At 43.2% G+C, this 25133-nt stretch overlaps 1 protein-coding gene and 1 long non-coding RNA gene across 6 annotated transcripts in view; one reads left to right on the top strand and one right to left on the bottom strand.

The window, feature by feature from the left end:
* LOC137300887 (uncharacterized) overlaps positions 1 to 25133 on the bottom strand; it is a 203685-nt gene that overhangs the window by 16810 nt on the left and 161742 nt on the right. The gene's annotated exons all lie outside the window — the stretch shown is intronic.
* Positions 1 to 25133, top strand: part of ubr4 (ubiquitin protein ligase E3 component n-recognin 4) — a 266230-nt gene that overhangs the window by 230171 nt on the left and 10926 nt on the right. For both annotated transcript variants that reach the window (XM_067970130.1, XM_067970129.1), the window contains 9 exons: positions 3931 to 4038; positions 4600 to 4719; positions 7361 to 7551; positions 7945 to 8118; positions 8376 to 8475; positions 17271 to 17489; positions 22942 to 23055; positions 23164 to 23306; positions 24588 to 24713. In XM_067970130.1, the coding sequence (XP_067826231.1) occupies positions 3931 to 4038; positions 4600 to 4719; positions 7361 to 7551; positions 7945 to 8118; positions 8376 to 8475; positions 17271 to 17489; positions 22942 to 23055; positions 23164 to 23306; positions 24588 to 24713 (1295 nt within the window). The remainder of the gene's footprint in view (positions 1 to 3930; positions 4039 to 4599; positions 4720 to 7360; positions 7552 to 7944; positions 8119 to 8375; positions 8476 to 17270; positions 17490 to 22941; positions 23056 to 23163; positions 23307 to 24587; positions 24714 to 25133) is intronic.

The raw sequence follows: 25133 nt of genomic DNA, 5'->3' as shown, positions 1-25133 counted from the left end.
GCATTCTGTCAATGTAGCAGTAAAGGAGGATAAAAATAGATAAAGAGGAAGTACTTAAAAGGTTATAATAAGCAGGACCTCAAACGTAGTAATAAGGACCTCAAAGGTAGTAATCTCCGGATTACTCCCGGTGCCACGCACTAGTGAGTACAGAAATAAGAGGATAGGGCAGATGACTGCATGGCTGGAGATATGGTGCAGGAGGGAGGGCTGTAGATTCCTGGGGCATTGGGACCGGTTCAGGGGGAGGTGGGACCTGTACAAGTCGGACGGGTTGCATCTCAACAGGGCCGGGACCAATATCCTCACAGGAAGGTTTGCTAGTGCTGTTAGGGAGGGTTCAAACTAACTTGGCAGGGGAATGGGAACCTGAGCATACATTCAGAAAGGAGAGAAGCAAAGCTGGAAATGGAAGGCAGAAAATTAGTGAGTGAGTTTGGAAGGCAGAGGCAACAAAGGCTAGAAAGCAGACAACAAAAGAGTTGGGCAATGCTTAATGGTATATACTGCAATACAAGGAGTATAGTGAATAATTGTAAACAATTTTACAACACCAAGTTATAGTCCAGCAATTTTATTTTAAATTCACAAGCTTTCGGAGACTTCCTCCTTCCTCGGGTAAAATATAGTGAATAAGGCAGATGAGCTGAGGGCACAGATAGACACGTGGAAGTATGATATCATAGCTATTACTGAAATATGGCTTAAAGAGGGTCAAGAATGGCAGCTCCTGGTTACAGGGTTTTCAGATGTGATAGGGGGTTAAAAAGGAGGGAGGGGGGTCGCAATATTGGTTAAAGAAACAATTACAGCTGTGAGGGATGAAATGTTGGAGGGAACATCAAATATGTAAGCAAATTTCTGAGAAGTGCAAAAACAATAGGGCAGTAAAAGGGGATTTCAGCTACCCTAATATTATCTGGGATAGAATCAGTGTAAAAGGTATAGAGGGCGCAGAATTCTTAAATTGCATTCAGGAGAACTTTTTTAGCCAGTACGCAGCAAGCCCAACAAAAGAGGAGGCAGTTCTGGACTTAGTTTTAGGGAATGAAGCTGGGCTGTGGTAGTGATCATAATTCAGTTAGATTTAGTGTAGTTATGGAAAAGGACAAACATGGACCAGGAGTAAAAGTTCTCAATTGGGGAAAGGCCAATTTTACTAAGCTGAGATGTGATTTGGCGAAAGTGGATGAGAAACTTGAAGGTAAATCAGTGCCAGAGCGGTGGGAGGCATTCGAGGGGCAAGATAGTGAGGGTTCAGAGCAAATATGTTCCCACAAAGAAAAAGGGTGGGAGTCCCAAATCTAGAGCCCCCTGGATGTCAAGGAGCATACAGGGTAGGATTAGGCAATAAAGGGAAGCTTATGTCAGATACCGAGAGCTCAACATTGCAGAAAGCCTAAAGGAGTATAGAAAATGCAGGAATGAAATTAAAGAGGAAATTAGGAAAGCAAAGAGAGGGCGTGAAAGAATATTGGCAAGTAAAATCAAGGAAAACCCAAAGATGTTTTATAAATACATTAAGAGCAAGAGGATAACTAAGGAAAGAGTAGGGCCTATTAGAGACCAAAAAGGTAACCTGTGTGTGGAGGCGGAAGACGTGGGTATGGTTAATGAATACTTTGCATCTGTCTTCACAAAAGAGGGAGATGACGATGCAGAAATTGTATTTGAAGAGGAGTGTGAAATATTGGATGAGATAAACAGAGTGAGAGAGGAAATATTATGGGATTTAGCATCTTTGAAACCAGATAAATAGTCAGGCCCGGATGAAATGTATCTCAGGCTGTTAAGAGAAGCAAGAGAGGAAATAGTGGAGGCTCTGATCATTTTCCAAGCCTCTCTGGCTACAGGCGTAGTACTGGAGGACTGCTAATGTTGTACCATTGTTTAAGAAGGGAGAAAGGGATAGACCGAGATATTACAGGCCAGTCAGCCTAACCTCAGTGGTGGGCAAATTATTGGAAAAAATTCTGAGGGACGGTATTAATCATCATTTAGATAGACACGGATTAATCAAGGACAGTCAGCATGGATTTATTAAGAGAAGGTCGCGTCTGACTAACATGATTGAATTTTAAGGAGGTAACAAGGATGGTCGATTTGATGGCGCATTTGATGTAATTTACATGGATTTTAGCAAGGCTTTTGACAAGGTCCTACATGGCCGACTGGTCAGAAAAGTAAAAGCCCATGGGGTCCAAGGGAAAGTGGCAAGTTGGATCCAAAATTGGCTCAGAGGCATGAAGCAAAGAGTAATGGTCGACGGGTGTCTTTGTGACTGGAAGGCTGTTTCCAGCAGGGCTCAGTATTAGGTCCCTTGCTTTTTGTGGTATGTATTAATGATTTAGACTTAAATGTAAGGGGCATGATTAAGAAGTTTGCAGATGATACAAAAATTGACCGTGTGGTTAATAGTGAGGAAGAAAGCTGTAGTCTGCAGAAAGATGTCAATGGACTGGTAAGGTGGACAGAAAAGTGGCAAATGGAATTCAGTTCGGAGAAGTGTGAGGTAATGCATTTGGGGAGGGCAAACAAGGCAAGGGAATACACAATAAATGGTAGGAAATTGAGAAGTGTAGAGGAACAGAGGGACCTTGGAGTGCATGTCAACAGATCCCTGAAGGTAGCAGGACGGGTAGTTAAGGTGGTTAATAAGGCAAACGGGATACTTTCCTTTATTAGCCGAGGCAGAGAATATAAGAGCAGGTGGGTTATGCTAGAACTGTATAAAACATTAGTTCGGCCACAGCTTGAGTACTGCGTACAGTTCTGGTCACCATATTACAGGAAAGATGTAATTGCACTAGAGAGGGTACAGAGGACATTTACAAGGATGTTGCCAGGGCTGGAGAATTTTAGCTATGAGGATAGATTGGATAGGCTGAAGTTGTTTTCTTTGGAACAGAGGAGGCTGAGGGGAGATTTAATTGAGGTGTATAAAATTATGAGGTGTCTAGATAGAGTGGATAGGAAGGACCTATTTCCCTTAGCAAAGGAGTCAATAACCAGGGGGCATAGATTTAAAGTGATTGGTAGAAGGATTAGAGGGGAGTTGAGAAATTTTTTAACCCAGAGGTGGTGGGGGTCTGGAACTCACTGCCTGAAAGGGTGGTAGTGACTGAAACCCTCATCGCATTTAAAGGGACTTGGATGTGCACTTGAGGTGCCGTAACCTATAAGGCTACAGACCAAGAGCTGGAAAGTAGGATTCGGCTGGATAGCTGTTTTTCGGCCGGCACAGACACGATGGGCCGAATGGCCTCCTGTGCCGTAACTTTCTATGATTCAGTCAGTAGGATCTGTAAACCTCCTGTGTGGGGTAACTCTCATACGTTAATTAAACATGGGCTAGATTTGGTAACTGTCGATAATAATGTCCTTGGGGCTGGCATTTCTGTCCCTGCAAAGGCTTCTCTCTTTCCCATCATTGTACTTTGTCACTTTCCTATAGTGTGGAGGATGCTGAACGAATAAGATAGATGGATTATCTACCTTGTAGAGTGTCTCATTTTTAGAATGACACACATTGAGCTCCCTCCCGGCTCTCCTTCAGATCTTGCAGTGGTACATATTTTACATTTTAGGATTTTAATTTTTTTGTTACCTGCTCCAGCTGAAAGTCAAAATGGCCATGGCCAGCGTATAAAACAGGAGCAGGAAGCCACATGCATAGCAAAACATCGTCAGATGAGTGTGCCTAGCATATGATTTCTTCAGAATGAATCCAGACCCAGAGGTATTCAGAGAATACATATCATTTGAAAAATGAAGATGACTGTGCAAGGTATTTTTTTGATAGCTCCTGCAGTATTTGCTGGATCAGTTTAATTGGGACTTTAAACTTGTAGGGTCAATATAAAGATACATGTTTAAAAATAGTCAAGTAGCCTAGGCTTGTGAGCAAGTTTATTTTCCTCTTCTCACCAGGTGCTCCTGAAGTTGTTCAGTTACTGTGTAAAGGTGAAGGTGAATCGACAACAGCTGATTAAACCAGAGATGAACCCACTGAACGTAATGCTGGGGACACTCAACCTGGTGAGTCTCAGGTCTCAAGTGGAAATATTGTAAACTTTGTTATGTTCATTGGAAATTCTCTAAAACAAATGAAAAGTTTAGGGATTTGCTGCTTTAGTCCAGCAGCTGACTGCTCAGTTGGATGCCTTCCCATAACAAATGTTTCTGTGAGGGAAACTCTGCAAATAGTGACAGATTTCCAGGCTCCTTTTAGTCTAACTTCAACTATTCAAAGAAACAGTTCTATTGTTACAGAAAATGTTGATTATTCGTATAGATCAATAGAAATATCAGAAATAAGTCAATAAATACAGAGAAAATATAGAAAACAGAATTCTCAAGACAAAGTATCCATGGTCCCAGCCAGATAAAAATCTGATGAGCTCCTGGAATCACAGCCCCAGGTTGAAACCTATACTCTGCATTATGTAGCATGGCAAAAAGTGTGGATGTGTGGAGCCTAGCTCTCAAAATCCTGCCTGTGCTGACTAGAAATGTATTTTGTTCAGTATTTCATGTTTGCTGGTGCGGCAGGTATATTGGTGTTATCCTGTGTATAATGAGGTATTGTTTGTATTCTAGGCATTGCTGGCAGAACAGGAGAGTAAAGACAGTGGTGGTGCAACTATTGCAGAGCAAGTGCTGAGTATCATGGAGATAATCCTAGATGAAGCAAATGCAGAGCCACTAACTGAGGACAGGGTGAGTATCTTATTCAAATTCTCAGGAGCCAAAGAACCTTCAGTAACTTGAATATGGAGAATGCAATAAATGGAGCTAAAGGGAGACCATCACGTGTGGAACTCCACTCCAGCAAGGAGTCAGCACCTTGAACAGTGGAGATAAAATCAGAGCCAAAAAGGTTGAGCAAATTTTAAGTGCCCAGTAACTGTAAAGCTGAGCTTAGCTGGGGTATCAGTAATGGTACTGCAATAGATATCGATGCTCTTTGTAAAGGGGGACAAATGTAAGGAGTCTTACAACACCAGGTTATAGTCCAACGAAGGAGGAAGCCTCCGAAAGCTTGTGATTTCAAATAAAACTGTTGACTATAACCTGGTGTTGTAAGACCCCTTACATTTGTCCACCCCAGTCCATCACCGGCATCTCCACATCATTGTAAAGGGGGGCCCTTGATCATTCTCCAGTGGCTGATGCTGGAAGTGCAAATGTGGGCACTGGTTGAGGCAGGCTTGGATGTAATTCCCTCCCTTCCCCCTCACCCCACAGTGTACTAACCTACTGATAGTCACTGGCAAGGCATATTATTTTTATTCATTCTCTGGATGTGGGCATCACTGGCATTTATTGCCCACCCCTAATTGCCCCGAGAACGTGGTGGTGAGCCACCTTCTTGAACCGCTGCAGTCCGTGTGGTGAAGGTGCTCTAACAGTGTGGTTGGGTAGGGAGTTCCAGGATTTTGAACCAGTAACAATGAAGGAACAGCAATATATGCCCCAAGTCAGGATGATGTGTGAATTGGAGTTGGGGCGACTCACAATGAGGGCATTGGAGAAATTGTGGCTCCAGGTGAAGGCACGAATTAGCCTCTCATGCAATAAACCAAGGCTTCTCACCACAAGACTTCATATCAGGTGGCAGTTGGAGGTTGATAGGATAGGAGCACGTAGGAGCTGATGGAAGCCAAAAAGCATGGCTTCAGTTTTGCCTATATTAAGCTGGAGGAAATTTTGATTCATTCAACCCTTAATATCAGACAAGCGGTTGGAAAGTTGAGTAATAGCTGGGGAAATGGAGGAAGGAGATGGAAAGATTAGCTGGGTAGCATCAGCATATACGTGGAACATTATGCAGTGCCTCTGGATGATATCACCAGTGGGAAGAATATAACCAATGAAGATGAGAGCAATGCAGTTGATGTGTATATGGACTTTCAAAAGGCGTTTGATAAAGTACCGCACGGGAGGCTTGTCATCAAGATTGCGACCCATGGAATAAAGGGGGCAGTACCAACATAGATATAGAATTGGCTAAGTGACAGGAAACAGAGAGTAGTGGTGAACGGTTGTTTTTCAGACTGGAGGAAGGTGTACAGTGGTGCTCCCCAGAGGTCGGTACTGGGACCACTGCTTTTCTTGATATATATTAATGACTTGGACTTAGGTGCACAGGGCACAATTTCAAAATTTGCAGATGGCACAAAACTTGGAAGGGTAGTGAACAGTGAGGAGAATAGTGATAGACTTCAAGAGGATATAGACAGGCTGGTGGCATGGGCGGATCCGTGGCGCATGAAATTTGATGCAGAAAAACGCAACGTGAAACATTTCGGTAGGAAGAACGAGGAGAAGCAATATAAACTAGAGCGCACAATTCTAATTGGGTTACAGGAGTAGAGAGATCTATGGGTTTATGTGCACAAATCATTGAAGGTGGCAGGGCAGGTTGAGAAAGCGGTTAAAAAGCATAAGGGATCCTGGACTTTTATAAATAGAGGCATGGAGTACAAAAGTAAGAAAGTCACGATGAACCTTTATAAAACACTGGTTCGGCCACAACTGGAGTATTGTGTCCAGTTCTGGGCACCGCACTTTAGGAAAGATGGGAAGGCCTTAGAGTGGGTGCAGAAGAGATTTACTAGAATGATTCCAGGGATGAGGGACTTTAGTTACATGGATAGACTGGAGGAGCTGGGGTTGTTCTCCTTGGAACAGAGACAGTTGCGAGGAGATTTGATAGAAGTATTCACAATCATGAAGGGTCTAGTCAGAGTAGAGAGAGAGAAACTGTTCCCATTGGTGGAAGGGTCAAGAACCAGAAGGCATAGATTTAAGGTGATTGGCAAAAGAACCAAAGGTGACACAAGGAAAAATTTTTTTACACAGCGAGTAGTTCGGATCTGGAACTCACTGCCCGAGGGGGTGATGGAGACAGATTCAATCATGGCCTTCAAAAGGGAACTGGATAAGTAGTTGAAAGTAAAAAAAAATTTGCAGGGCTACGGGGATAGGGTGGGGGAGTGAGACGCTGGATTGCTCTTGCATAGAATCAGCACAGACTTGATGGGCCGAATGGCCTCCTTCCGTGCTGTGTAACCTTTCTATGATTCTATAAGAGGAAAGGACCAAGGCTGGTCCCCTGAGGGGCAGTGGGGAAAAGACAAAGCAAGTACATAGTTTACTCAATCATCTCAGTTCAGTGTTCATGAATTGGGATCATCCAGGCTGTTAAGGAACATAATGCAGAGGACACATTGAGATGTTTCTGTGCTTTTATTGTTAATGTGTACCCTTGGAGCTGGCCACTGCATTCTCTCTCTAACCATAGAATTCTTTATAAACTGTTGCTTTTTGTGTCACTAAGCCTATCTCTTGCCACCAGGGTAACCTGCTGCTGACAGGAGACAAAGATCAACTGGTGATGCTGTTGGACCAGATTAATTCGACGTTTGTCCGTTCCAATCCCAGTGTTCTCCAGGGTTTGCTGCGCATTATCCCATACCTGTCCTTTGGAGAATTGGAGAAAATGCAGATTCTTGTTGATCGATTCAAGCCCTACTGTAATTTTGACAAGTAAGTGAGGGTTCTGGACCTTGTGATCCCTGGTCTTACAAGTGTGAACATCCTGGGGGCAAGCACTTCCACCAACTGCCTTTCGCAGTTAAATACTTCACAGAATTGACTCACAATCTGATAAGGTGGGGAGCACTAAATCAATACCAGCTTCACGATGCATCTGCACTTTGATTTAAAATGACATGAATAAGAAACCACTGATAATGCTGAATTATTTAACGACACAGGGATTTAAATTTAAATGTGTAGCTTTAACAAAGCTTCTTCTGCAAGTTTGAGCATCCTGCACAGCCTCGTAGTTATTGCTATCACTTTCCCTGGTGTTTTTCACTGGTGGTTGTACACGTGACCTTCTTAATCCTTTCTATCCCATTCTTGTCCTGTTCTTAGATATGATGAAGAGCATAACACAGACGACAAGGTTTTCCTGGATTGTTTCTGTAAAATCGCTGCAGGAATCAAAAACAACAGCAATGGACATCAACTGAAGGAGCTTATCCTGCAGAAAGGAATCACCCAGAATGCTTTAGAATACATCCGGAAGCATATTCCAAGTGCCAAGAAGTGAGATTCATTTCACCAGCACTAAAAGTTTAAAATTGTTTACTTTTTAGACGTGTCACTCGTTCTTCTGTAGGAAATAGTTGCGGTGAAAGAAGTGTTAATGGATGGGCAGCCATGAGTCTTTGTATATACCAGAAGGAAGGGAAAGGGCACAGATCATAGAGATGTATAATACCTGGAACCCCACTTTGTTCCTGATGACTGGATTGGTAAATGAAGCTCCTGGTTTTTAACATTTATACTGTATTTGCTTACAGTCTTGATGCTGATGTGTGGAAGAAGTTCTTATCAAAACCAGCTCTTCCTTTCATTCTCCGGCTACTGCGGGGACTGGCGATGCAGCACCCTCCCACACAAGTAAGTTTTTTTCCTCTCTCTCTCTCTCTCTCTCATCGTCCCTCTTTCCCTGGCTCTTGTACATTCTCTTCTCCCAGCATGCTACACTTCAACAGTATTGGAAAGCAGAGCAGGCAGCTATTTAGTGGAGAACTGGGCTTCCATAATAGGGTCTAGATTCAACTGTTGTGGGCAAGTTTCATAAATTCTCAAGCCATCCGTCGAAAGAGTAGCACAGGGAAAATAAACCAACATGCAGGGAGATGGAGCAGTGTTAAATGGCTGCTGAGAAGCGGGCCAAGTGGACTCTGCCTCCTCTTGGCAGCTGAAGTCCAGCAGGAATTGAGAAGACAGAGAATATGGAATAGGATTTTTTTCAAATTTGTTTTTAGCTCTAGTAATTAAACTGATTGATTGTACTTGATTCTGAAGTTTATAAACAGTATTTCGCTGTGTAAACCTTTTGTATATGCAGCTGAATCAACATGTTTAAAAAATGGTCGACGGAGCAAAAAGGGAACTAAAAATGAGCATTGCTGTAGAAGCAATATGCAACAGTAAGAGAATTTTCCAGTATTTTAACAGCAAAAGAGCTATCAAAGAAGGATTGAGACCCTCCCAAGGATGCAAATGGGGTTGAAACTGCAGATGTACCAATAATAGTTAACCAAAAGTAAATGGTTAGTTCCTAGAGGTATTCACCAGAGAGACACTAGCCACCCATCATACGAGATTCCACAACGAAACTCAGTACCTTTGATATCACCAATAGGGGCATCCCGGACAGCATCTAAAAGTTCAAAAACAATAAATCTCAGGGATGAACACTACACTCGAGAGTGCTAAGAGATGCTCGGGACTTGGAGGTGGATAAAGAATCGGCTTTTTTTTTTATTCGTTCATGGGATGTGGGCGTCGCTGGCAAGGCCAGCATTTATTGCCCGTCCCTAATTGCCCTTGAGAAGGTGGTGGTGAGCCGCCTTCTTGAACCGCTGCAGTCCGTGTGGTGAAAGTTCTCCCACAGAGCGGTTAGGAAGGGAGTTCCAGCGTTTTGAGCCAGCAACGATGAACGAACGGCAATATATTTCCAAGTTGGGATGGTGTGTGCCTTGGAGGGGAACATGCAGGTGGTGTTGTTCCCATGTACCTGCTGCTCTTGTCCTTCTAGGTGGTAGAGGCCGCGGGTTAGGAAGGTGCTGTCGAAGAAGCCTTGGCGAGTTGCAGCAGTGCATCCTGTGGATGGTACACACTGCAACCACAGTGCGCCGGTGGTGAAGGGAGTGAATGTTTAGGGTCGTGGATGGGGTGCCAATCAAGCGGGCTGCTTTGTCCTGGATGATGTCGAGCTTCTTGTGTTTTGTTGGAGCTGCACTCATCCAGGCAAGTGGAGAGTATTCCATCACACGCCTGACTTGTGCCTTGTACACGGTGGAAAGGCTTTGGGGAGTCAGGAGGTGAGTCACTCACTGCAGAATACCCAGTGTCTGACTTGCTCTTGTAGCCACAGTATTTATGTGGCTGGTCCAGTTGAGTTTCTAGTCAATGGTGATCCCCAGGGTGTTGATGGTGGGGGATTTGGCAATGGTAATGCTGTTGAATGTCAAGGGGAGGTGGTTAGACTCTCTCTTGTTGGAGATGGTCATTGTCTGTCACGAATGTCACATGTTACTTGTCACTTTTCAGCCCAAGCCTGTGTTGTCCAGGTCTTGCTGCATGCGGGCACAGACTGCTTCATTATCTGAGGGGTTGAGAATGGAACTGAACACTGTGCAATCATCAGCGAACATCCCCATTTCTGACCTTATGATGGTGGGAAGGTCATTCATGAAGCAGCTGAAGATGGTTGGGCCTAGGTCACTGCTCTGAGGAACTCCTGCAGCAGTGTCCTGGGGCTGAGATGATTGGCCGCCAACAACCACTACCATCTTCCTTTGTGCTAGGTATGACTCCAGCCACTGGAGAGTTTTCCCCTTGATTCCCATTAACTTCAATTTTACTCGGGCTCCTTGGCGCCACGCTCGGTCAAATGCTGCCTTAATGTCAAGGCAGTCACTCTCACCTCACCTCTGATATTCAGCTCTTTTGTCCATGTTTGGACCAAGGCTGTAATGAGGTCTGGAGCCAAGTGGTCCTGGCGGAAACCAAGCTGAGCATCGGTGAGCAGGTTATTGGTGAGTAAGTGCCGCTTGATAGCACTGTCGACGACACCTTCCATCACTTTGCTGATGATTGAGAGTAGACTGATGAGGCGATAATTGGCCGGATTGGATTTGTCCTGATTTTTGTGGACAGGACATACCCGGGCAATTTTCCACATTGTCAGGTAGATGCCAGTGTTGTAGCTGTACTGTAACAGCTTGGCTAGAGGCGCAGCTAGTTCTGAGGCACAAGACTTCAGCACTACAGCCAGGATGAGAGGGGGTGCAGTTCTGGATTTAGTTCCAGGAAATGAAGAGGGGTAGGTGGAAGAAGTCGCAGTGGGAGAGCATTTTGGTGGTAGTGATCATAATACAGTTAGTTTTAGCATAGTTATGGAAAAGGACAAAGACAGAACAGGAGTTAAAGTTTTCAATTGGGGAAAGGCCAATTTTATTGAACTGAGAAGTGATTTAGCAGAAGTAAACTGGAAACAGCTACTTGAAGGTAAATCTGTGTCAGAGCAGTGGGAGACATTCAAAGGGGTGATTCAAGGGGTTCAGGGTAAACATGTTCCCACAAAGAAAAAGGGAGGGGCTGCCAAATCTAGAACCCGCTGGATGTCAAGAATCATTCTGGGTAAGGTAAGGCAGAAAAAGAAAGCCTATGATAGACACCGGGAACTTAACGCTATGGAAAGCTTAGAGGAGTATACAAAGTGCAGGGGTGAAGTTAAAAAGGAAATTAGAAAAGCAAAGAGAGGCCATGAAAAAATATTAACAGGTAAAATCAAAGAAAACCCAAAGATGTTTTATAAATACATTAAAAGCGAGAGGATAACTAAGGAAAAAGTAGGGCCTATTAGGAACATAGGAACAGGAGTAGGCCATTCAGCCTCTCGTGCCTACTCCGCCATTTGATAAGATCATGGCTGATCTGTGATCTAACTCCATATACCCGCCTTTGGCCCATATCCCTTAATACCTTTGATTGCTAAAGAGCTATCTATCTCAGATTTAAATTTAGCAATTGAGCTAGTATCAATTGCCATTTGCGGAAGAGAGTTCCAAACTTCTACCACCCTTCGTGTGTAGAAATGTTTTCTAATCTCGCTCCTGAAAGGTCTGGCTCTAATTTTTAGACTGTGCCCCCTACTCCTAAAATCCCCAACCAGCGGAAATAGTTTCTCTCTATCCACCCTATCCGTTCCCCTTAATATCTTATAAACTTCGATCAGATCACCCCTTAACCTTCGAAACTCGAGAGAATACAACCCCAAGTTGTGTAATCTCTCCTCATAACTTAACGCTTGAAGTCCGGGTATCATTCTAGTAAACCTACGCTGCACTCCCTCCAAGGCCAATATGTCCTTCCGAAGGTGCGGTGCCCAGAACTGCTCACAGTACTCCAGGTGCGGACTAACCAGGGTTTTGTATAGCTGCAGCATAACTTCTGCCCCCTTGTACTTCAGTCCTCTAGATATAAAGGCCAGCATTCCATGAGCCTTCTTGATTATTTTCTGCACCTGTTCATGACACTTCAATGATCTATGTACCTGAACCCTTAAGTCCCTTTGGACATCCACTGATTTTAACTTTTTACCGTTTAGAAAGTACCCTGTTCTATCCTTTTTTGATCCAAAGTGGATGACCTCACATTTGTCTACATTGAATTCCATTTGCCACAGTTTTGCCCATTCACCTAATCTATCAATATCCCTTTGTAATTTTATGTTTTCATCTACACTGCTTACAATGCCACCAATCTTTGTGTCATCGGCAAACTTAGATATGAGACTTTCTATGCCTTCATCTAAGTCGTTAATAAATATTGTGAATAATTGAGGCCCCAAGACAGATCCCTGCAGGACTCCACTAGTCACATCCTGCCAATGTGAGTACCTACCCATTATCCCTACTCTCTGTCGCCTTTCGCTCAGCCAACTTCCTAACCAAGTCCGTACTTTTCCCTCGATTCCATGGGCTTCTATCTTAGCTAATAGTCTCTTATGTGGGACCTTATCAAATGCCTTCTGGAAGTCCATATAAATAACATCCATTGACATTCCCCTGTCCACTACTTTACTCACCTCTTCAAAAAATTCAATCAGGTTTGTCAGGCACGACCTACCTTTCACAAATCCATGCTGGCTCTCTCTGATTAACTGAAAATTTTCGAGGTGTTCAGTCACCCTATCCTTAATTATAGACTCCAGCATTTTCCCCACAACAGATGTTAGGCTAACTGGTCTATAATTCCCTGTTTTCCCTCCTTTCTTAAAAAGCGGAGTGACATGTGCAATTTTCCAATCCAGAGGGACAGTTCCTGAATCTAGAGAACTTTGACAGATTATAGTTAGGGCATCTGCAATGTGCTCACCTACTTCCTTTAAAACCCTGGGATGGAAACCATCTGGGCCTGGGGATGTGTCACTCTTTAGTGCTATTATTTTCTTCATGACTGTTGCTTTACTTATATTAATTTTATTGAGTCCCTGTCCCCGATTCAATATTAGAGACCAAAAAGGTAAACCATGTGTGGAGGCGGAAGATGTGGGTATGGTTCTTAATGAATATTTTGCATCCCTCTTCACAAAGGAGAGGGATGATACTGGGATTGAAGTTGAGGAGGAGGAGGAGTGTGAAATACTGGATGGGATAAACATTGTGAGAGGGGAAGAATTAAGGGTATTAGCATCTTTGAAAGTGGATAAATCACCAGGGCCAGATGAGATGTATCCCAGGCTGTTAAAAGAAACCAGGGAGGAAATAGCGGAGGCTTTAACAATCATTTTCCAAACTGCACTGGATACAGGCGTGGTGCCGGAGGATTGGAGGACTGCTAACATTGTGCCGTTGTTTAAAAAGGGAGCGAAGGATGGACCGAGTAATTACAGGCCAGTCAGTCTAACCTCGGTGGTGGGCAAATTATTGGAATCAATTCTGAGGGACAGGATAAACTGTCACTTAGAAAGGCACAGACTAATCAAGGACAGTCAGCACGGATTTGTTAAGGGGAGGTCGTGTCTGACTAACTTGATTGAATTTTGAGGAGGTGACAAGGAGGATCGATGAGGGTAGCGCGATTGATGTAGTCTACATGGATTTTAGCAAGGCTTTTGACAAGGTCCCACATGGCAGATTGGTCAAAAAAGTAAAGGCCCATGGGAACCAAGGGAATGTGGCAAATTGGATCCAAAATTGGCTCAGTGGCAGGAAGCAAAGGGTAATGGTCGACAGGTGTTTTTGCGACTGGAAGGCTGTTTCCAGTGGGGTGCCACAGGGCTCGGTACTCGGTCCTTTACTTTTTGTGGTATACATTAACGATTTGGACTTAAACGTAGGGGGCATGATTAAGAAATTTGCAAATGACACACAGATAGGCCGTGTGGTTGATAGTGAAAAGGAAAGCTGTTGACTGCAGGAAGATATCAATGGACTGATCAGATGGGCAGAAAAGTGACAAATGGAGTTCAATCCGGAGAAGTGTGAGGTAATGCATTTGGGGAGAGCAAACAAGGCACAATAAATGGGAGGATACTGAGAGGTATAAAGGAAGTGAGGGACCTTGGAGTGCATGTCTACAGATCCCTGAAGGTAGCAGGACAGATAGATAAGGTGGTTAAGAAGGCATTTGGAATGCTTTCCTTTATTAGCCGAGGTATGGAATATAAAAGCAGGGATGTTATGTTGGAACTGTATAAAACACTAGTTAGGCCACAGCTTGAGTACTGCGCACAGTTCTGGTCACCACATTATAGGAAAGATGTAATTGCACTCGAGAGGGTACAGAGGAGATTTACGAGGATGTTGCCAGGACTGGAGAATTTTAGCTATGATGACAGATTGGATAGGCTGGGGTTGTTTTCCTTGGAACAGAGGAGGCTGAAGGGCGATTTGATTGATGTGTACAAAATTATGAGGGGCCTAGATAGAATGGATAGGAAGGACCTATTTCCCTTAGCGGAGGGGTCAATAACCAGGGGGCATAGATTTAATGTGATTGGTGGAAGGATCAGAGCGGAAATGAGGAAAAAATTTTTCACCCAGGGGGTGGTGGGGGTCTGGAACTCACTGCCTGAGAGGGTGGTAGAGGCAGAAACCCTCAACTCATTTAAAAAATACCTGGATGTGCACCTGAAGAGCCGTGACCTGCAGGGCTACAGACCAAATATGGGAAAGTGGGATTAGGTTGGGTGGCTCATTTCTCAGCCGGCGTGGACACGATGGGCCGAATGGCCTCTTCCTGTGCCATAAACTTTCTATGTTGTCGGGGCCCATAGCCTTTGCTGTATCCAGTGCACTCAGCCGTTTCTTGATATCACGTGAAGTGAATCGAATTGGCTGAAGACTGGCTTCTGTGATGGTGGGGCCAAGATGGATCATCCACTCGGCACTTCTGGCTGAAGCTGAAAGAGAGGAAGCAGCAGATCGTAGTTGGGGGAGTTGTGTACCTGCGGAAATGTGCTAGTGAAGCGCCCCAGGGATTGATACTGATCTCCTTCGTGTTTCTGATCTACAGAAATGACTTGGATTTAGAAAGATAATGTAAGTTGGTCAAACTCCCAAACAATGTGGAAGTGGTGGCACAGTAGGGTCTAACGAAGAGCTACAGTATTACGAAAGGTCCAGTCAATATCTGCCAACGAGCAGAGCTATGATAGATGAAGTTCATTTATAGGTAAGAGCAAAATTTTACATATGGGAAGAAAAACTGGGGAGCATAATGAATGGTATCAAACTAGTTAGGTAATCTGGGAATCACAGAATAAATACTGATCTTGTTGAGTCATTACACAGAAACAATCCACAAAGTAATGCTAAGTTATATTGCCAATTTTTTATTTGTTCTTGGGAGGTCGGCTACACCAGCAAGGCTGAATTTACTGCCAATCCCAGTTGCCCTGAGGGCATTATGGGTCAACCACATGGTATAGGACTGGATTCACATATAGGCCAGACCAGGTGGAGGTGGCAAATCCACTTTCTTGAAGGACATTAGTGAACATTGGGATTTTACTTTCGTAGTCATTTTCTAATTCTAGCCCACAAATTACCAGATTTATGGAATTGATGGAATCCCCTCCAAGTCACACACCATCCCGACTTGGAAATATATCGCCATTCCCTTTATTGTCGCTGGGTCAAAATCCTGGAACTCTCTACCTAACAGCACTGTGGGAGAACCTTCACCACACGGACTGCAGCGATTCGAGAAGGCGGCTCACCACCACCTTCTCAAGGGCAGTTAGGGATGGGCAATAAATGCCGGCCTTTCCAGCAACGCCCACACCCCATGAACAAATTTAAAAAATTCAATTTTACAACTTCCCCCGGTGGGATTTGAACTCAATATCTGGGTTGCCAGTCCAGTACTGTGACTACTAGGTTACTGTATCCATAATGGTATCGAAGTAGAATATAAGTCTGAGATCCCCAAGTTGAAACTGTATAGTGTTTTGGGCAGACCACACCTTGAATCTGCATTTCATTCTGGTCACCAAGGAAATCCTTGAGCCCAAGAAGCAATGCAGGGAAGGGTCACAAGGCTAATCCGTTGTGTCAGAGGAATAAGCTACGAGGAAAGGATAGAAAAACTTGTGGTTTTCAGCCTTAAAAGAAGGTAAATGAGGAGTATAAACTGTTACGAGGCAAATTCAGGAATGATGTCAGGAAGCGCTTCACACAACAGAGTGATAAATATCCAGAATTCAGGTAATGTGGTTGGTGAAGGCAAAAACTGGAGTAATTCAAAAGGTGGTTTGAGGCTGAGATGGGGGATGGAATGATGAGTTCGATCTCCTGAATGGACCATTACACTATAATTTTTGAGTTGAACAGGTTCCTGCCAACTTCTTGATATAGTTCTCATAAATATAAATTACTGACATGTTGGTATTTTGCTCTTTACCCTTTTGTAAAATTTGTTCACAAGATGTGGATGACGCTGGCAAGACCACATTTATTGGCCGTTCTAACTGCCTTGGTGGGCCTTTGCTACAGTCCTTGATTCTGTTCTGTAGCAGTTGTTTTACAGATGAGTGACATACGTACGCCTCTTCAGAAGGCATTAAAGTTCAACCATGTATTGTGGAACTGGAGTTATGTGTAAACCAGACCAGGAACGATAGCATTTTCCCTCCCCAATCAGTTGAGTTTTTAAAACAATCTCACAACTTTGATCAATTTTTTGCTAGTACAAGCCCATAAATTACCGGAGTTTTCACAGCTTTTCATGGTGGGATTTGAACTCTCAACGCCCAGCACCATAATCACTGCGTTACCATACCCCTCTATTTCTGTTCTAGATGTGCTGCACACAGTGTATGTTTAGTCGGACCTGCTTTATTTACACACTTATTACGGTGCCTGTTAGAGGATTGGGATCTGGAATCTTCCACATAATTACTCAGGGTGAGGGGCTTTACCTGAAGGAGTGAAAATGCAGATGTGTGGAACTCCAGCTGGTAGCGTGGCTTTGACTGCTTACTATAACTGTCAGGAAATAGTAGATAATGGGAGAAGATGTCTGAAGAATGGAAAATCTTTTCAGGCTTATTCTGTTAATAGTGGCATCTGTTGCAAACACTGAAGCTTAGGCTGTTATTGTGCCGTCTGCCCTCGCTGCCAGGTTCCTGGTAGTATCTCGGAGTAAATTTTTCTCGCACATTGTATTATCAGATGTTAATTGGAACGGACTCCATCACAAACCTGCATAAACTGGAGCAGGTTTCCAGTGATGAAGGCATTGGGACCCTCGCAGAAAACCTATTGGAGGCACTGCGGGAACACCCAGAAGTCAACAGGAAAATTGAAGCAGCCCGAAAGGAGACGCGAGCAGAAAAGAAACGGATGGCAATGGCTATGCGGCAGAAAGCACTCGGCACACTTGGAATGACGGTAAACATTGAATGCGTTTAAAATGAAGTTCATGGGAGCAGGGCGGACACATGGGATTGGGGTACTGTCTTTGTGGAAGATAAACATCAATACAGACTGGTTGCGCTAAATGCCCTGTTCCAATATCCCTTTCCTTCAATCATCTGCCTAACGAATTCTTAAATATAGGAAGTACAGAGGAGAAGGGACAAAGGGAATAAGAGGGGCAAAGAGAGAGTATGAGAATAGACTGGCAGCTAATATAAAAAGGAATCCAAAAGTCTTTTATAGGCATATAAATAGTAAACGGGTAATAGGAGGGATGGGGCCAATTACGGACCAAAAAGGAGATCTACACTTGGAGGCAGAGGGCTTAGCTGAGATACTGAATGAGTACTTTGCACCTGTCTTTACCAAGGAAGAAGATGCTGCCAAAGTCACAGTAAAAGAGGAGGTAGTTGAGATACTGGATGGGCTAAAAATTGATAAAAAGGAGGTACTGGAAAGGCTGACTGTACTTAAAGTAGATAAGTCACCCGGTCCGGATGGGATGCATCCTAGGTTGCTGAGGGAAATAAGGGTGGAAATTGCAGGGATACTGGCCATAATCTTCCAAACATCCTTAGATATGGGGGTGGTGCCAGAGGACTGGAGAATTGCAAATGTTACACCCTTGTTCAATGAAGGGCGTAAGGATAAACTCAGCAACTACAGGCCGGCCAATTTAACCTCGGTGGTGGAAAGCTTTTAGAAACTATAATCCAGGACAAAATTAATAGTCTTGTGGACAAGTGTGGATTAATAAAGGAAAGCCAGCACGGATTTGTTAAAAGCAAATTGAGTTTAACCAACTTGATTGAGTTTTTTGATGAAGTAACAGAGGGTTGATGAGGGCAATGCGGTTGATGTGTATATAGACATCATACACATGTCTATTTGTATGTAGACATGTGTATATGTCTATATATGTATATGTGTTTGAATAAAAAGGCGTTGGATAAAGTGCCACATAATAGGCTTGTCAGCAAAATTGAAGCCCATGGAATAAAAGGGGCAGTGGCAGCATGGATACGAAATTGGCTAAGTGTGAAACAGAGAGTAGTGGTGAATGGTTATTTTTCAGACTGGAGGAAGATGTACAGTGGTGTTCCCCAGGGGTCAGTGCTGGGACCACTGCTTTTTTCGATATATATTAATGACTTGGACTTGGGTGTGCAGGGCACAATTTCCAAATTTGCAAATGACACAAAACTTGGCAGTGTAGTAAACAGTGAAGAGGATAGTAATAGACTTCAAGAGGACATGGAGAGGCTAGTGGAATGGGTGGACACGTGGCAGATGAAATTAAACACAGAGAAGTGCGAAGTGATACATTTTGGCAGGAAGAACAAGGAGAGGCAATATAAACTAAATGGTACAATTCTAAAGGAAATGCAGGAACAGAGAAACCTGGGGGTATATATGCACAAATCTTTGAAGGTGGCAGGACAGGTTGAGAAAGCAGTTAAAAAAGCATACGGGATCCCAGGCTTTATAAATTGAGACATTGAGTACAAAAGCAAGGAAATTATGTTGAACCTTTATAAAAGCACTGGCTTGGCCACGACTGGAGTATTGTGTCCAATTCTGAGCACCCCACTTCAGGAAGGATGTGAAGGCCTTGGAGAGGGTGCAGAAAAGATTTACTAGAATGGTTCCAGGGATAAGGGACTTCAGTTACGTGGATAGACTGGAGAAGCTGGGGTTGTTCTCCTTAGAACAGAGAAGGTTAAGAGGAGATTTGATAGAAGTGTTCAAAATCATGAAGGGTTTAGGTAAAGTAAATAAAGAGAAACTGTTCCCATTGGCAGAAAGGTCGAGAACTAGAGGACACAGATTTAAGGTGAGTGGCAAAAGAGCCAAAGGTGACATGAAGAAAAACTTTTTAACGCAGCGAGTGGTTATGATCTGGAATGCACTGCCTGAAAGGATGGTGGAAGCAGATTCAATCGTGGTTTTCAAAAAGGAATTGGATAAATACTTGAAGGGAAAAAATGTGCAGGGCTACAGGGAAAGTGTGGGGGAATGGGACTAACTGGATTGTTCTTACAAAGAGCCAACACAGGCTCAATGGGCCAAATGGCCTCATTCTGTGCTGTAACCATTCTATGATTCTAATGCTGACAAGGTTTCTGCTTCAATCATTAACTCCGGTAGCACATTTTAATACTAGACAGTATCCAAGTGAATTGCATTGTGTACTCTCCATTACCTCAACATCCTATTGTGTGGAGCCCAAAACTGCATACAGTACTAAGCTGTGGTCTTACTAAGGTTTTGTATAGATTCACCGTTACATCTACACCCCTTGCCATGAAACCCAGTAATCTATTAGATTTTTATGGCTTTGTCCACGAGGTGCTGTTTTTAATGTCCTGTGAACCTGAACCCCCAAATCCCTCTGCTCTTCCACATCACCCAATCTTCCCCCATTCAAAGTATAATTATTATTTGTATTTTTTTAACCAAAATATACCACCTACATCTAACATTGAATTCCATCGGCCACTTTTTCTCCCATTCCACCATCTAATCAATATCCCCTTGCAGTTTCCCTTGGTACTCAGGGTTATTTATTATGCCTCCTATTTTAGTATCTTGGGGCACCCCTCCCTCTACCCCTATATTCAAATCATTGACATATATAGCAAACAGAAGTGGTCCCAGAACTGAACCCTGTGGGACACCGCTACCCTCTTCCAACCACTCTGAGAAACTGCCCTTAACTCCTTCCCTCTGTTTCCTCCTTTCTAACCAGTTTTTAATCCAATTTGCTACCCTTCCCCTAATTCCATACCCCTTAATCTTCAACAGTAGTTTCCTAGGTGTGAGCCTTGGCTCAGTGGTAGTGCTCTCACTTCTGAGTCAAAAGGTTGTGGGATTAAGCCTCAGTACAGGACTTGAGCATATCATCTAGGCTCCAGTGCAGTATTGAGGGAGCTCTGCATTGTTGGAGGTGCTGTTTCTCGGATGAGACGTTAAACCGAGGCCCCGTCTGCCCTCTCAGATGGACGTAAAAGATCCAATGGCACTATTCGAAAAAGAGCAGGGGAGTTCTCCTGGTGTCCTGGCAAATATTTATCCCTCAACCAACATCATCAAAACAGTTTAATTGGTTATTTATCTCATTGCTATTTTGACCACATGTCAAAAGTGGCTAAATTGGCTAAAAAGCACTTTGGAACCTCTTGAAGTCGTGAAAGGTACTATATAAATGCAAATTCTTTCTTTCTTTCTTTTCTTTCCTGTGTGGTGCCTTGTCAAAGACTTTCTGAAAGTCCATGTACATCACATCCACTACATTTCCCCATCCACTATATCCGTTACCTCCTCAAAGAACTCAATCATGTTTATCGAGCAGTCTTCCTTTCTGAAATCCATGTTGGCTGCTTCTAATTATTTTCTCATTGTCCAGATATTCAGTATTTTAATCTTTAAAGATTCCAAAATTTCCTCTACCATACATTAAACTAACTGGCCTGTAATTACCTGGTTTAGCTGTGTCTCCCTTTTTGAAAATGGGCTTTACACTGACCACTCTCCAGTCCTCCGGCACACAATATAATATAATTTCTAAGGCCTCCACTATTTCCTCCCCCATTTCCCTCAGGATCTTTGGAGCTGACCTGTCATCTGCTGGCATTTTGACCTCCTTTAGGTTAACTAACTTTTCTAATACTTTCCTTTTATTTATTAAATAAAGGTTTGTAAAAATGACATGGGTCTTCAGAATTTTCTTTTTTTTTCATTCATGGGATGTGGGCGTCGCTGGCGAGGCCGGCAATTATTGCCCATCCCTAATTGCCCTTGAGAAGGTGGTGGTGAGCCGCCTTCTTGAACCGCTGCAGTCCGTGTGGTGCAGGTTCTCCCACAGTGCTGTTAGGAAGGGAGTTCCAGGATTTTGACCCAGCGACGATGAAGGAACGGCGATATATTTCCAAGTCAGGATGGTGTGTGACTTGGAGGGAAAGTGTGGGTGGTGTTGTTCCCATGTGCCTGCTGCTCTTGTCCTTCTAGGTGGTAGAGGTCATGGGTTTGGGAGGTGCTGTCGAAGAAGCCTTGGCGAGTTGCTGCAGTGCATCCTGTGGATGGTACACACTGCAGCCACAGTGCGCCGGTGGTGAAGGGAGTGAATGTTTAGGGTGGTGGATGGGGTGCCAATCAAGCGGGCTGCTTTGTCCTGGATGGTGTCGAGCTTCTTGAGTGTTGTTGGAGCTGCACTCATCCAGGCAAGTGGAGAGTATTCCATCACACTCCTGACTTGTGCCTTGAAGATGATGGAAAGGCTTTGATGAGCTGTTTGTGTTCTGTGAGTTACCTCGGGCAGAGCTGGAGCTCTCACATTTGGTTTTGGTATAATTTTAGTAAATTATTAAATGAACAGTAAAACAAACTATTATCAAGCAAAGCAATGTAACTTCACTTATATTCCACAGCATGTATATAACTGGGTTCTCCCCACACCAGCAATCGTTTTAGCCCTTAACTTTACCTTTAGCCAAAGCGCACTCATCTCTGTTAAATCAGTAATATTCATGCACGCGTTACTGATATTTACATGGCAAATAGTCGTTATTGGATGGACTTCGTCCCCATGCTTTGTTTAAGCCCACAGCTTCTTTATATTGCTGCAATAACCAAATCATTTAGCATCTTCAGAATTGTATCAAACTAGGTCTTGTAGCTGGCGAGACCACTGTCTGCTAAACTCTCAACTGGTGTGAATTCCATCAGTTTACATCTCAGCCACTCTGACTTGAAGAATAGAAGTAGAAAATTAGGAAATAGATTCTTTCTGTAGGAACAGCTAGAGTAACCAAGATGTGGCAATGCTTGAAAGAGTTCACCTTGGAAGCTGGGCAGTGAAAACGAAGAAGAAAGCTGTTACTTGGTGGAGAAAGCTAATAATTATAGCATTTTGTCAAGTAATTATTTTAATTGGGTTCCAGGAAAAGTGTAGCTTTAAAGCTACTCTATAGTCTTTTTCTTGCATGTGAGAAAATACACTGTTAACAGATGAGCACTGACTTGCCTTGAAAATACACTGTTAACAGATGAGCACTGACTTGCCTTTTAGCTACATCATTAAATAAATTTAAAACAAAAATAGACAGTTTCCTAGAAGTAAAGGGAATTAGGGGTTACGGGGAGCGGGCAGGAAATTGGACATGAATTTAGATTTGAGGTTAGGATCAGATCAGCCATGATCTTATTGAATGGCAGAGCAGGCTCGAGGGGCCGATTGGCCGACTCCTGCTCCTATTTCTTATGTTCTTTTAAGATTCACGTGCTGCCAAGACCAGGCTGTTACAGATGATTGCACCAACAACATAAATACCCTAAATGGCTTGTGGCAAGTCAAGGTCTTTCATTAACATTTTACATATTATTTGTTTCGGATCACTCTCTAATATTTTTATTTCTCTTTCAACAGACTAATGAGAAAGGTCAGGTGGTCACCACGACAACATTACTGAAGCAGATGGAAGAGCTAATTGAAGAACCAGGTTTGACCTGCTGCATTTGCCGTGAGGGTTATAAATTTCAGGTACGCCCACTTTGTCCAAGTGAAATGCAATTGCTGTACAGTTTTATGGTATAGATGCCTGCTCTTTAGCAGGCACAACAGAATGATCCTTATTCATCTCTGTTTCAGCCAACCAAAGTGTTAGGAATTTACACCTTCACAAAGCGTGTGGCAGTCGAAGAGTTTGAGAACAAACCACGGAAACAGCAGGGATACAGTACGGTCTCGCACTTCAATATTGTCCACTATGATTGTCATCTTGCTGCAGTCAGGTAATGGGAACCCTGCTCTTTTCGCTATTACAATTGGGAGGTTTTGATAACTTAAATTGAGGAAAGCTATTTCCAATGATTGAGATGGTAATTGGAGGACATAAATTTAAGACCATCACCAAAGGACAAAAAGGAGAGGTTAGGAATGTTTTTTTTAAACGCAGAGGGTTGTTAGAACATGGAATGTCTGATCAGCAATGTTGGAAGCAGAATCAATAATGGTGTTCAAAAGGGAAGTGGATAATTATTTGAAAAGGGTCTAGGGAATGGGACCAAGTGGAATGGCTGGTATGAGCAGACCCTTCAGTCTTCAAGTTTCTCATAGCTGCCGCAACATATCTGCACTGATTTAGTGGCATTACGTTTATTCCAAGAGTGCTGTGATTTTAAAACCATAAGGAATAGAATTCTGTGTTCTTGCACCTGGGGGTATTGGGTCACCTGAGCTCAGCAAATACATGACTAACTGGGCAGGGAGGAGTGCATATCATTAAGGGAGCCCACCCAATTTTCCGTTTATTTAAATTAATGAGCAGGAAAACAGGTGAATTCCTGCCCGCCCAGTTATCCTGCATTTGCTGCACCCCAGTGATCAATACAGGAACAAGAAAATCTGCCTCAAGAGGTCAGGGTGAGAAAAGGCATTTGGACAATCGTAGCTCATTCCTTTTGTAAGTTAACTATATTTTGGTTCTGTACATTGCTGTAATTCTACTTTATAACGATCATTAGAAAGGTTACGTTTGCAGATGTTGTTGAAAGAAATATTCTTCCATCTTATGAAAGGATCTGTCCATACTCGCATGGTGAATGGTTTTATTTAATTACTAAAGAATTTCGCATGGCATAGTTCACAGGTAGTATGGGATCGGGTTGGGTAATTTTTAGCTGTAAGTTGGAGCTCTGTTTAAGCTGGCCTGCTCCTTGAAAGCTATTGTTCAAGTACTCCCTGTGAGAAGTGGTCTAAACTGGAAAATCCAGATAATTGGAACTGCATGCAAACTCCTGAGAACAATTGTAAATCCTTGTAAATTTTAGGCTCCAGATCAGGAGAACCTAGTATTAAATGACTGGTTTTCCCTTTTTTTTAAGGTTGTTTTACATCTACAACAAAGTGTAAATGGATACACAGTGGATGTAAGAGTTATTTATATATGATTCACAAATTCAACTCTGATTTACTAGAGGGTTTTACTAGCCCAGTGAGAGTGGTTTCAATAATTTATGATGATTGCCCATGTAACTCCTGATCTGACTGATTTTAATGAGTTATTCCTTTAGGCTGGCACGTGGTCGGGAGGAGTGGGAAAGTGCTGCGTTACAGAATGCGAACACCAAGTGTAATGGATTGCTTCCTGTGTGGGGTCCACACGTACCTGAATCAGCATTTGCTACGTGTTTGGCAAGGTGAGAGATTTAATTTAAACACAGGGTGTGAAGTTTAAGATCTTTCATTCTGAAATATTGCCTGTAATTTAAACAGGGGAAGTGAAGGACTTAGGAACTGAGGGAACAATATGAAAATTTGCTTATGACACCATATTTGGGGGGAGGGTGTGGCAAATTGTGATGAGGATTGTGAAAAACCACAGGAGGATGTAGAGAGGCAGGCAGACGGGTAGCAGATGCAGTTCAATGTAGAAAAATGTGGAGTCATGTATTTTGTAAGTAAGAATAAGCAAAGAAAATACATATTAAATGGTGAGCTTTTAAATGGAGGAGATGGGCAGAGGGTTCTTGGTTTACAAGTACACGTGTCATTTAGAGAAGCAGTTGGAATTCTTGGTTTACTTGGAGGCAAAGATTACAAAAGCAAGGAGCTAATGT

Source organism: Heptranchias perlo, chromosome 32 (assembly GCF_035084215.1).
Source record: "Heptranchias perlo isolate sHepPer1 chromosome 32, sHepPer1.hap1, whole genome shotgun sequence".
In the NCBI taxonomy this organism is placed as follows: Eukaryota; Metazoa; Chordata; class Chondrichthyes; order Hexanchiformes; family Hexanchidae; genus Heptranchias; species Heptranchias perlo.
This window is presented reverse-complemented; position numbering and strand designations above follow the sequence as displayed.